Source organism: Vidua macroura, chromosome 16 (genome assembly GCF_024509145.1).
Source record: "Vidua macroura isolate BioBank_ID:100142 chromosome 16, ASM2450914v1, whole genome shotgun sequence".
Taxonomy (NCBI): domain Eukaryota; kingdom Metazoa; phylum Chordata; class Aves; order Passeriformes; family Viduidae; genus Vidua; species Vidua macroura.
This window is the reverse complement of record NC_071586.1, coordinates 6462176-6475815: the sequence shown is the minus strand read 5'-3', so window position 1 is coordinate 6475815 and position 13640 is coordinate 6462176. Positions and strand designations below refer to the sequence as shown.

Genomic DNA, 13640 nt, shown 5'->3' with positions numbered 1-13640 from the left:
GGTATCAGGGAAATCAGAAGACCGCAGTGAATATGATGGGAGAATCCAGAAGCCACATTTGTTCATAAAGTTTATCTGTTCCTCCACATCATTGTAAATTCCCTTCTATTTCCTTCTAGTTACTGCAGCAGACACTAGAATCAGTTCAACCATTCCTCCTGGATATTCCACAAGTACAGAATAACACTATGTGTTACTTATTAGTCATCTTTATCAAATTATTTCAAACCCAAATATTGGCTCTTCAGTGTTTATAGATCACTGGTATAAATGCCACCTGAGCTGGTGATCCAAATTATTTACTCCAACATAATACTGAGATACCAGGATGAAAAGAACAACCAGCAAAATTTTCAGACTCTATCCTGTTAAAATAGGTGTCCACATTCCACAACCATGGAAAGCTTCAGCTTGGCATCAAACAGCACATTTTGCAATGAAGAATATCTAATAAATGACTCTCAAATACTCTGCCCTTAGCAGAAGACCAGTGATGTCCCTGTTTGCATCCATCTCTGTTCCTGAGGAGTGCAAACAGGGAGCAACTGCTGTACCATGAAACCTACCTGCAACATGGAAAAACCAACAGCAGCCAACACTGCAGCTGTGATGAAAGAAGGCAGAGCAGACCTCATCACATACTACCACGTGCTGCCTTGTTATAAACTCATCTTCATTCCTCTTACCCCTCCATGGGGTTGTCCCTCTGAACAGCTTGGAAATGGATATTTCTGCATTTGCTGCAGAAAATGTCAAAATCTAGAGCCAGAAGTTTGAAAAGTAGGTGAACGTGGTGTGGTTCCACGAATAGGAATAGCCTGCACTAAGACAGTTCTCCTTTTGCATGTTTTATGGCCTCACTATATTACCGAGATTACAAAAATTTGATATTATTGCCTGGCAGCTATAAATGGAAAGCAGAAGTTGAGAAACCTGCCTGAGAACCAAGAATGAGGTTATAAACACACCAGATTAAATTTTCAGTTTGTTGCAACACTTGCTTTTGCCCCTTCCATTTATTGAATTAACAGAAAATCTAAACAGGGCCTTTCAGAAGGCCAAGCTGCCAGACTTTGTGAATAAAGCTGTTGAAAAATTACCTCTGAGTCAATATAATTTTGGGGTTAGAGTCAGAGAAGAATTTGGGCAAAGGCTTAAGGGGAATGCAAGACAGACAAATCTATTACTCCAAGTTCAGTGATTGGCAAACTGATTGACTACAGCACAAAGAAAAGGGCATGTCCTAGGGAAAGACACTTAGTAGACCTACTTAATCTTCATGGAAATACCAAGCTTTAATTAATTTATAATCATAAGAGGTTTTCTACCTTTAAACTTTTCTTTCAATAGCATTTCTCTGTGGATAAACACATAAGAAATTCAAAAATGTTTTATGCTACAATGGTCAAGAAGAAGCAACCAAGAGAGTCTTGGCAGTGCCAAGTCTGGCTACAGAGCTTAAAAATAGAATGTAAAAGATGGTACATCTCAGGTGCACAGGAGTGAGAGAAACATACTCTTCTACCTTAACAAGATGAAGATTGCCACTCTTTCAAAAATTAAAAACTTGGTTGCTTGCCTTCTTTTTTGCTCCACCAGTGTGAAAGGCCCTCACCTTACTCTGGGTTTTTTCTTCATTGTTTTGGTTTTGACACAAATCCTTATATAGATGTCTCTCTATTGACTACACTGGATTTAAGATCCTGGGATTTCATTCTAGTCCAAACCAAAACATTTTTAATAACAGTTGTATTCTGCTGCATTAAAAACATGGTCCCACCATGGAAAATACACAGTGAATAAAGAAGCAAGTTTTTGAAAGACGGAAATTTCTACATGGAGAGGAGGCAGAGGCAAGGAAAATGACACATCAGGGACTGCAAGTGTTTTGCTGCATATTTTAACTGAAGGACACAAAATGAAACCAGACCTTTACCAAGCTTGTTTACAGCAGCAACTCTTTCCCCAGAGCTTCCCCTTTTTTTGTCACAGCATCCCAGCAGTCCTGTCTGAGGTGAGGGGTGAAAAAGCTCTGTACTGCTCAGCTGTTTCATACATTATTTTAACTTCATTTACTGATATTACATTCCCTTTGGGGTCTCATGGGACCCAATGCTGCCTAAAGGAGTATTTGGCACAGCTTCATGCCAGAAGAATAACAAATTTTGTACTGATTTCTGTAGGGGTGTGAAGGCCAGTGGCAGCTCTCAGTAGGAGCAAGGCAGAGATTGCAGAGACCTGCAGGACAGGAGTCCCCAGGGCCACCTGCAAGGCTTCCATGCACAAAGGGCATGTGCTGGGTGGGGGCGGGACAGGATGTACTTCCAAATGTATTTCCATACCATTCAAAGAGTTCAATCCTTGGTGGTTTGGACAGTGGTTAAGACAAATATTGTTCATTAAATCCTTAAATAACACCTCCTTTCCCCAGCAGCTGATATGCTCCAGCTGCATGGCCACACTTGGCACCCTGTGTGCCCTTTGTGACACCTCTGCAGTGACTCTGGGCACACCTGACACTGCCAGGTCTGCACACAGGATGCATTTGGTTCAGCTCTGCATCCTGCATACATGGCATGATAATATGGTTCACTTCCAAGACTCACAATGCTTTTTTTTTCAGTGCTCTTTTAGAGTTCAAGTGATATATGAATTAAAAATACTGGAAAAGTAGTGAAAGAAACAGTGACCATCACTGTACAAGGACAAAGAAGGAGTAGGTGTTCACTTAAATCACATGTTAATCATAAGAGTTAGATGAAGCATTTTAGATTTCTAAAGGCAATGGAGGTCATTTTGATTCATCATTTTTCCCAAATAATTTGATTTAATTGTGCCTTGTATTTTAAAGGATCAACATGTTAGAGATTCCAGGCAATGGGGTCTGCTACTAATTGAAATCAAATGTTATCTCAGAAGGATTATAAAGGCCAAAATGCAACATGTACTCGAATAATAATGTAAAGGAGAGGAGATTTGAGGAGAGCTGTTAGGGGCTTTCCTTCCCAAACCTCTGCTGACATATGAACTAACAGGCAATAAATCTCCCACATGAGTACAGAGGTTAATAAAATGAAAGTTTGTAAAGTCATTTTAGGAACAGAGGAATTCCCCCTCCAATTTAACTTTTGGACCAGTTTAGGAAGCTGAGGATAATTCATAGAAAAGAGTAGCAGTGCCATGCAAACCACACACTTTTTAACCAGAGGATGACATAACAGTCAAGTCTTTCATAACATTCCAAGTCCTAGAATAAGAAAAATGGAAGAGTGAGACTGCTGTGAAGACAGAAAGTTGAAAAATGAAATACAAAGATTGCTGAACAAATGCTATTTTCCTGCAACACCCCAGACCCATTAAGTGCTACACATGAGTCTGAGTGAAACAAGCTGACTAAAAGCAGGTTATATCAAGCAGTAAATAAGGAGTCCAGTGAAACACCAGAACTTTGATTTAAAAGCACTTTGATCAAAAAGCTCGATATTGTTGGCCACAATTTTATAGCCTTGTTTTCCTTCACCAACTTTAGAAAGTTTTCTCTCATCTTCCATGCCCCTCAAAGGTTATGTCAAGGTGCACAAGGCACTACCCCAAAGGCAGAGTGGTTTCCTGGCTTTTGCTGCAGACAACGTTTTGGGACAAGCTTATCTGGGAGGTGGGCAAGCCAGCAGTGGGGAAGGATGAAATTCCATGTTTCAGTCACTTATATTCTTTTCCTCTTCCCAAATAAATAAGTAACAATTCCTCTGCTCCACAGGTACCACATAGATTTTTCCTTTCAGAAATGCCCTGATTATTTGTAAAATGCAAGTAATGGAGCTCAATTTATATTTAGCTTTGAAGTTTCAGTTTCTATTTCAGATCTCTGAAAAACGCATACACTGAAAAGCCAGTTAAACTTTTTCTGTTGTATTACCCAGCTCAAGAAGAGATACTACTTTTGCTGAGAGTTTTTATCTTTCTGATGGAATGGTGTTAGTTTCCAGAGAATTTATACTCTAAAATGAAAGAAAAACAGAGATGGAGCTGAAAAAGAACCTGATCTGTATCTTGCCTGTTATTCTTTGTCTCTGTTAGAGATGAGTTTAAAAGAGTTTAGAAAAGAGTTTTAAAAAGTATAAATATCAGGTAAAAGGAGTTTTTGCCTTTCAGTGAGCTTAGCTTAGAATCAAAAATATTACTTGTCTGGTGCAGGAGATGGACAAGTTCAGGCAGAATTGTAACAAGTGCCCTGCAGGTGTCAGAGTTGTGATTTAGAGCAGACCTTGCCTTTCATGTCCAGTATCACCCCCTATGCCACAGCTGTGCCCAGCTGTGAGATAAAGTAAAGATCACAGCAGACACTCATCTACATTTTAACTCAACGGCTTTTTTCAAGACAGAATTTCAGCCCTCCTCAATGGGAATGTAAAGCTCTAGGTTGTTTTGCCAGTCGTGAAAAAATGGAAAGAAGCCAGTTGTTTTCAGTGATTCTCAGTTTCACTTTCCATAGGCACAACATTTATACCAAAAAAGAATATTCTTAACAAAGTCTGAAACAAACTACAGCAATCCTTTGAGCAAGTAGCAAGGCCAGCCACAAAACAAAATCACAAAAAATTCTCTAAAATTTTGCCCACATTTAGACATCATCCTACTAATATTTGAAGCAACACGAGTCCAGATACTGACACAATGCAATTACAAATAGGTACAAAAAGCAAGATAAGATGAATTTACCATGAAAAAAGCATGCATTCAAGGGTTGAAGAAAAACTGACCTTAAGAAACCGGACAGGTCCTGTTCTTTCACTCTGGATTCAGTACCAAAAAATGATGCGAACTGCTAGCACTGCCCAGAGCTAAGAGAAAGTGACAGGAAAAAGGAGGAAATACGAAAGACCAGAACACTCAGAGGGGAAATTCCAAACAGGAAAATTAAGAAGAACCTCCCTTCTAGCAGCGCCAGTATAACAAGCAGCATTACCTTCCACTGGTCATTTGTCCCTGCTAAGAGCCTGATTTTGTCACTAATTAGGAAAAGATCAATTTGTTTGGTTGGAAACCAGAACTGGATGAGAGCTGGCAGTAACAATTTTCATTGATCCCCAAATTTTTCCTGTCCTTTTTTATTCCAGTTCAAATCTGTCCCAAAGCCATGCTGTTAAACAGTCCATCAGTAAGAATAAAGCCAGCAGCATGCAGGCACTCACCTTGCAGCTCCACTTTGTGCAACAGAAGTGAAAGTATGTCTTTCACATGTTCAGACTCTGCCAACACTCATGCAAAGAGATTGGCCATCTCTCTTGCCATTGGCCCAAAATGACAAGTAGGATGTTCTATGAAACAGGAGCTTATCTGGCTTGCACATGGTAGCATCTGACAGAATGTTTGTAGCAGCATCCGACAGAATGTTATTCATCTAATCATCACTTACCTTGCCATGCCTACCTGGTGTTAAGACAAATGACCTTTTGAAAACCAAGCTCATTCATGAGCTTCCTCTCATGATGCCTAGAGCTGCTTTTGTGGTGATCTCAAACTTATTTGCTTCATTTTCTATTTTTAAATGTGCATAGACCTACACAAATTAGAAATTAATTATGAAAGAGACTGTACTAGAGTGTGAACAGATACTTTTTCTAGTATTATTCCACTGGCTATAGCTTTTAAGAATAGTTCCACCAGAGTCTGAAGAGGAAAGGCAATAGGATTTGATTAACACAATGACATCCAGACTCCATGCTTCAGACTGCAAGGTTTTTATCAGCTGCCAGTAAGAAATGGCTCCTGCACAAGACAGCAGCTCCTATGAGCAAAGCAGCTGCTGACCTGTATAAGAATTTTCTCTTTGCAGAGGAGATCCACTTCTACCAGGTTCCATGGGAATATGCTCACTGAGAAGAGACAAAGCTGTTTCCTTCCTGGGAGCAGCTGATCTCTTTGCAGTACTTACAGACATGGGGCCTGATCTGGTGCTGCAGGACATCAGCCTCTTCAGGCTCTCTCACACCCAGTCTGTGTTGGAACTCCCCTGTGCACTTATGAAGAAAAGCAACATCTCGGAATAACAGCACTCAGAGCAGAAAATAATGAAGGGCTGCACAAATACAGATTCTGTATTTCAGTGTTCTGTTTTGATAGGAGACAATAAAATAATCACTGCATAAGAAATCTGTACAAAAGTTCATGTGGTTATTTGTTAGCTCTATTTTAATGTGCAGCACAACCCCTCAAGTGACAAATGCCTCCAGCAGCCCTGCAGGCAGATCTCTAGCAGCTTCTGAGGCCGAAATCCATGAGGCAATCCCTATACACATCAAGAACAAAAGTTTGGGGAACACGAGTTCAGCTTATTGCTGTGATTCCAGTTCATGACTACAGAAAAGACTGGTTGTCCAGTTTTTGTACAACACCCATAGCTGCTTGGAAAGAGCAGAAAGCAATTGCTGGAGCAAATCATAGTTCATCTACTGGAGTAGACTATAAAGGTGGTCTTGAAGGGAAAAGCAGACTGGAAAAGAAGAGGCTGTGAGACAGCTGAGAACTGCCTAAGCTTTTCAGGTGACCATCAGCTTCTTTGCTTTGATGTTGACTGGGACACTACCCTACTGCCAAAGGAGGAGACAGAACATGCTGAGTAGTATTGGAAGCACCAGCATAAGTGATACCAGGCCACTTTCTACAGTTTTCTGCATCTAAAATATGAATTCCTGGCCTTAATTTGAATGTGTGTGATGATAGAGGTCAGTATTTCGCCCTCACATGAACTATCTTAATTTGTATCCTGAGGATTTCCTCCTGTATTTTCATCCATGCCTTTGTTGTCCCAAAATGTTTTTTTCATCTGGTATGAGAGAGACCAATCCCCACACACAGTCAAGATATTTGGTTTATTTACAGTTCTGCACAGAAAGGGAGGCTGAGTGGCAAATCCACATAACCAGCACCAGAGCTATTAGAACTTTTCATTATTAATATTTTTTGGCAAACAAAGGTGTGGATGTTCATTGGCTACAAGTTACATAGGTTTCTTATTAATTTGTATTCTATCTTCTATTAGTTAAAAGATTCCCTCACTTCTTATGCTAATTATTCTGTATGCTCAATCTTTCTCTCCTTTTGACTCTTGCTCCATCAACTCTCTGAGAATGTTCATCCAAAGTCTGGTGAGATTCTGAATGACCACAAATATTTGAGGCCATAATCTGTCTTTGCATCTACTAGATTGGAAATTCTGAACCTTTTGAATTCCTAACTTCACTTAAGAAAATGACCTTCTGAGGAAGCTGCAGGTGTGACCAGCAGCATCGCACAGTGTTATCTTGGTGTGTCTCACCTGCAATGTTCATGCTGCATTACTGAGGCTCTTCATAGCATTTGGGAAGAAATATGGTAGGTGATACTAGAAATGTAGGTGTGGAAGGATGCTGGAGGACTTTGAAACACAGCTAGTTTCTGAGGTGAGCAAGCAAGGAAAAGGTTTGATCGGACAGCTTTTTAAAAAAGCTCTAGAGAAAAAACCCCACCCTTGCAATCTAAAAGACTGAACTTTTCTGTTCAAAACAACTTCCAAAATATCACAGCTTTACTTTCCTACAGGAAGTCAGTTTCATAATAGACATAGAAAGGTTTGCATTAAGAGCTGCAAGCCTCAGTGGAGTTGCTGAGGAAACCCTTTGTGAGTGTGTATGTGTGATGGAAGGCACAACATTGGTAACCAAAGGCTCCTGAGACTTACCCAAAGTATGTTCCTGCAGTTCTGCTTTGCACAGCTCAGGATTGGGCTGGTGCTTATTCACTGAGGGCCACGTTCTCTAATGCTCATGGATATTGCTGCAAAATCCCTATGGCTTTCAATACTGTATTATGAAAAGGGAACTGTGCTTCCTTGAAAATTCCTTTCATGTTGGCTCTATATCTGAGCTCTGGTTTTTCAGTCAGCTACCATCTTTGGCCTCTCTGAACAAAAATTGGTTTCCATAGCAGAATTTTTTTTCAGGATTCTTCCTGCCCAGGGTGAATAGCTTTGAGGTACTGCTGGTTGAACAATTTCTCATAGACTGAAAAGTCTATTTAACAAATTTTCTTATTTTCCGATTATAATGATTCAAGCTGTACAATACGTAGACAACAGCAGTTCACTACTTTGCTTTACCGCATGACTTCCCTTCCTGTTCTATGGATTCTCTTTAACTCACAGGCATCTTTTGAAGGTAAGACAGATGTTTCATAGCAGCTGTATCTCTCTTAGGGATTGTCATGGTAGTGTTCTCAAAATCCAAAAGAAAATACATGCCTTAGCTATGGAAAGTGCTAAGCAATAGCTACATAAGAAGCACAAAACAGTAAAAATGCATGGCCCGACTTAGTTCTCTTTTTCACACACATTGTTTGTGCTGTGACACATTATAAAGAGGAAAGTGAGTTGAAAAGGAGAACTTGTGCTTTTGATTTCTCTGCATTGAGAGGAAGTATCACTTCTAAGTAAATACGGTGCTGCGCAAAGTCTACAGATAATTTTGGAACCCAAATAATATTAGTAAAATGTCAGTAATTAATGTCACTATTTTTCCCAGGGACAGTGATGTAGATGAAAGTGTACCAATGTAGGCCACATTATGCCCTTCAGCACAGAGCATTTGGGTATGTCATGAGCCATGGTAGATTTTACCTGGTGTCAAGACAGTAAGAAATTTTTTTTGTTTCTACAAATGCAAAAACAAAACCAGAAATAGAAATCACATTTAATTATTGCAAATTAAGACTGTAGAAGCGGAACTTGAACCAAAACTTAAGCCTCTCTAGTACCCTTTCCCTTATTTTGGCTTTAGGTTCAAAGGCAGAGTAATTTTGGCACATTATTGCTTGGTTTGCCTATAGCTCAGTAAAAGCCAGGGACAGCTCTATAGAAACAAGGCTCCCTCCGAAGTTATGATCTTGCAGATCTTGTTGGAAAACTCTTCTTAGAACACATGGGAAGAGTAAAACAGGAACAAACTTGAATCTTTATATCTTAACACCCATTCAAAGTCCATCTTGCTTTTTGATCTGTCTTCCATCTAGACATAACAGAGGAAGCAACCCATTGTCTCTGTTGAAAAGCCTATCCTGGTCATGGGCACATCTGAAGGTGGAAATTGCTTAAGGGCAACTCTTGCAGAAAAACTGTTTTTCTCATATTTAAGTGGCATTCATGAGCTGTTTGCTCAGTTGCTTGTCTGCTTCTGGAGGGAACTATCCTAGGGAGAGGAGCTCTTTCACCACAAGTAGTCTACCATTCTCCCATTAGTGTACCCCTTCACAGCCAGTCACACATGTCCTGGAGCTCTGAGCAAGCATTTCCACCAGCAGCTGGCAGCTGCCTGGCCTGTAGATGGAGGAGAAGACATTGAGAAAACCTCTTATGCCTTCCCTTGGTTTTCCTAGTCTGTGAACATCACAAATGCACAGATCCCTTAGCTTTAGTGTTGGGACAGGCAGTGCACAACAGTATTCATCTTGTTAACAGAAGGACTTTTCATTTATCTGTAGCTAGGAGCAATTAAAAAAAAAAAAAAAAAAGAAAAGAAAAGAAAAGAAAAGAAAAGAAAAGAAAAGAAAAGAAAAGAAAAGAAAAGAAAAGAAAAGAAAAGAAAAGAAAAGAAAAGAAAAGAAAAGAAAAGAAAAGAAAAGAAAAGAAAAGAAAAGAAAAGAAAAGAAAAGAAAAGAAAAGAAAAGAAAAGAAATTTGTATCTTTCCTTTCACCAGCACAGGAATTCATATAAGTAGTCCAGTACACTGGTACACTGGAGCATGTGACATAACCCCCCTGTAATGTCCCTTACACTGAAATAAAATAGAGCAATACAAATTGAAACAGCATACAAATGCAAACTCCAGCTAACAAGGAAAAGGATGCGTGCAAAAAACCACAGCCTGTGTCGAGTTTCGGATTGAAGCAAAAAAAATGGACAAAAATAATAAACTGACAGTTGAAGAAACCACATATTTTAGGGGCTTCCCTAGAGCATTTCTGATATTTGTCAACTAAAACACACACCATAGACAAAAGTTTTCAGAATCCACACCAGACAGCAGCTCTGCCACCCGTCAGTTGAGTGAAGGAGCACTTACCCTGACCTCCATTCCAGGAGTTGTGCTGTTACTGTAACTGCACTGTGATTGTGGTATCATAGAAAGGTCACACCATCTTCTCTTTCAGGAGCTTCAGGTCCATGTTGCCACAGTTCTGCAATGTGGTCTCTGGGCTGCTCTGCCATGAAGGAGAGCTCTCACACCTTTCTGCCAAAGCTGTTCTGCCCTGCATGAAGGATGAAAATCAGACAGTCAGTGCATTCTCTGAGAAACCAACAGGTTTGGGTTCTTGCCCTTCATCCAAGCTTTATTTCAGTATTTTTAATTGGTGATTATTTATAGATTTTAAAGGTGTGTGCCTCATGAATTCAGGCCCACTCAAAGGAGACACACCTTCCAGTTGGGAAGTCAGGCAGAACAGTTTTCATGGGAGTAGCTGTGGAGATGTCCAGCACAGCCTGGAACTTCCCCCTCTTCAAGGCTGGGAGGTTGAGGCTTGTCACCTTTCAGGCCATAGAGGAAATTGTGGTCTCTTAAACCATGGCCTTGGTTGCAAAAGGGGCTCATAGGCCACAGACATGGCCACTGCTTTCAGTTTTGCCAAAAGATCAGGCCCCTGCCTCTAGGAGAGATTCAGAGTTATGTCCAGCAGCACCTGGTGCATCTTGTAAAGAATAATCAGTAAATGTGTCAGACCCCATCCAAAGCACTTAATGTGCCTTCAGCTTATCTGGGGGATCTAGGGACCTACAGAGCAATCTGGAGCACCTCCTCCTCTTTGTACCATTCAAACCTATAGAAATAGTATGGATTTTGTGAATTTTAATACCTCAGATATCCCCTCAAGTTCCCCATGTCTCAGTACAAGGAATACTAGGAAGCTGAAGCTATTTGGTGAACTAGAAAAAGAAGTATTAATAAGTTAGGAAAGATACTATTAAACAATAATGCTATAGAAATAGGGACCAAAGGCTGTTTCAAAAAAAAAAAAAATCACAGGTTCACAGAAAAATTCATACAATTAAGAATGGTAGGTACAATTAAGAATGGTAGGTTTCACTAAGAATGGTAGGTTTCATTTCATTGCATCACCACATTAGAAACCCTTTCTGACTTTATGTTTTGTCTATATTCTCTTTGTATTTTTTTCCGATAAAGTAATTGCCTTTGCCATCTCCCTGACATCATTTTAGAATAAATAAGAAAAACAAGTGCAAGCAAGTATGGCAAGAGCTGCTTAGCCACAGCCTCCACAGCAAAAGATGAAGTGGAAATTGCCAGCCAAAGTCATTGAAGAGCTGTCCAGCAAGCTTCTCAGGGAGCTAAGTGAGGCTGTGTAGGTACTACTAGCAGTCATGGGGAACAAAAGAAAAACCAGATAAACCAATAGAAGAAACAGTGCTCAATTTTTCTTATCTACCTCTTATTGTATTAAGCTTCTCAACTGTTTGATAACCGTTAGGGTCTTTTATTTAATAGGTTAAGATTATTTTTTTTTTTCTCAGTAAGACTATAGAGGCTTAATGCAGGAGAGCTATTGGATACTTGTGTAAGAGTGTACAGGCATTTCAAGTTCATGTAGCAAGGGAGGGAAGGGACTCTAAGCACCTTTCCTGATGAAATCACTTCCACTCTGGGAAATGGATCTGGGAAATGGAAGGGGATAAGCTCTGCTTAATGCAGTAGATCTATGAAGTTGCTTAAACCAAACTTTTGACAGCCCAAGTTCCTTATTTTTGGAGTTCCCAATCTGAGAAATGAAAGATGATTTGCAAAATTAACAAATACCAACAATTGCAGCTGAGAGTGACTGAAGCTTTGAATATATCAGGAGATATATAAAGCTAAACACACCGAAAAATCTGCATCCAAATGCTGGGAATGCACCCAGGCTGGAGGAAAGCCAATGGCTTTGCCTTGGTGTGCCCTTGTTTTGGATGTTTCTAAGTGACCACTGCACAGTCTAAGTAGGAAAATGATACTGAAGTAAACTCAATAATAATTTCAAAGCCTTTTGTTTCCTGGGTGACTGCACTACAGATTCCTACAGCATGATTTAAATAAGGCCTTAAAGCCACACAGGGATTACATAGGATAAAATGAGGTATTTAATAAAATGTGTAATGTTTCCTTGGTTTTTCCCTAACTGAAAGGAATACAGCTGCTACTACACTTCTTAGAATCAAAACCAGTTACTATGAATAATGGGAATTTATACTCCTTTCTTCACATACTCAAAAATTATTTTTCACTTTTTTGGGCATAACTAAATGAAGGATCAATTTTTTTTTTTAATCCCCATCTATATTTAGGGCCCAAACTTCCTCTGCTTTGATATATTTTTCTGTTACCCATTTCTTACTGATGGCAGAACTTGATCTCTACTGAGAGTGTATTGTTATACATCACCCAGCTAAAAAAAAAAATTGTCCTGATCCCTCAAGTAAATCCTGTGGCTTCTCCCCTGTTAATACTGAGCTGCCAATTACAACAATTCATGTATGTACAGCCAAAAAAAAATCTATAGAAATCGGTTCTGGTCCAAAGCAGGAAATCATCTTTGACAAATAAATTAGAAAGTGATGGTATTAGAACTCTCTGATTTGCCCTATCACACCCTAACATTTTACTGAAGCACCAACAAACCCTTTAAGTGTATCTCTGGTGAATGAAAGTGAGGTAAGAGTTATTACTGGATTAGCAGTATTTTCCAACATTCAGATGAATAGAATATTCAACTGTAAACCCCATTGAAAGGCCTAAACCAGAGCAAAACCAGTCAAGTTATTCACAATATCCTTAGGCAGTTTACAGGGGAAGTCTCTGATAAGTCTCTGCAAGATTCTTGGGAGCGTTCCAAAGAGAAAGAGAAATCAGCTGACTTCCCAGTAATTGTGTGAATAAAACACCATATTAATCTAAGAGGAAGCTCTAGTTAATGTTGAATCAGAGAATGGGAGTGATTTTTCAGATATTCGTATCAAGCCTCTGATAGTGCTCTACAATAGAAATGCCACTATTTATTGTGGGGAGGGAATTCCCTGTAAGGTAATGGCAAGGACATAGCAGCGTGTGATGTATTTTTGAACTATTTTATGCTATATACTTCAGCAATTCAGCAATTAAGTGAAATCTTAACATATTTCATAAATGGTCTAGGTTTTCCTGTGCAAAAACCTGAAAACCAAACACAACTCATAAATTCAGTGTAATGATTTCTTCATTTGGGGCTGTTGAAGCAGTATTTGAGGACTTACATAATCTTTAGGGTGTTGCTAATCTTTCCAAAGTTCAAATAATTTGTAGTTAAGTTACAACTCAGAAAAAGTGTTGTAAATAGGATAGTTTGTTCTGTAAAATCCTAAAAAACACTGGAAGCTTCTAATGAGTTTTCACTTGGATGCATTAATCTTAAAATTAGGAAGAATTCTTTTCTAGCAAACCCCAAATGAAGAAATTCATTTGACCAATGATTCCTCTAGAGACCAAGGAGTCTTTCTAGCTCTCAATTTGCTCTAAAATAAAATGATGAACCATACAATACCTTGAATAATCACACAGCATAATTTAATATAGCTTCTTAG

At 39.3% G+C, this 13640-nt stretch overlaps 1 protein-coding gene across 1 annotated transcript in view; it reads right to left on the bottom strand.

The window, feature by feature from the left end:
* CIITA (class II major histocompatibility complex transactivator) overlaps nt 1-13640 on the bottom strand; it is a 37609-nt gene that overhangs the window by 22882 nt on the left and 1087 nt on the right. Inside the window, exon 2 of the mRNA XM_053991820.1 lies at nt 10096-10282. Coding sequence (XP_053847795.1) covers nt 10096-10155 — 60 coding nt within the window. The 5' untranslated portion in view covers nt 10156-10282. The remainder of the gene's footprint in view (nt 1-10095; nt 10283-13640) is intronic.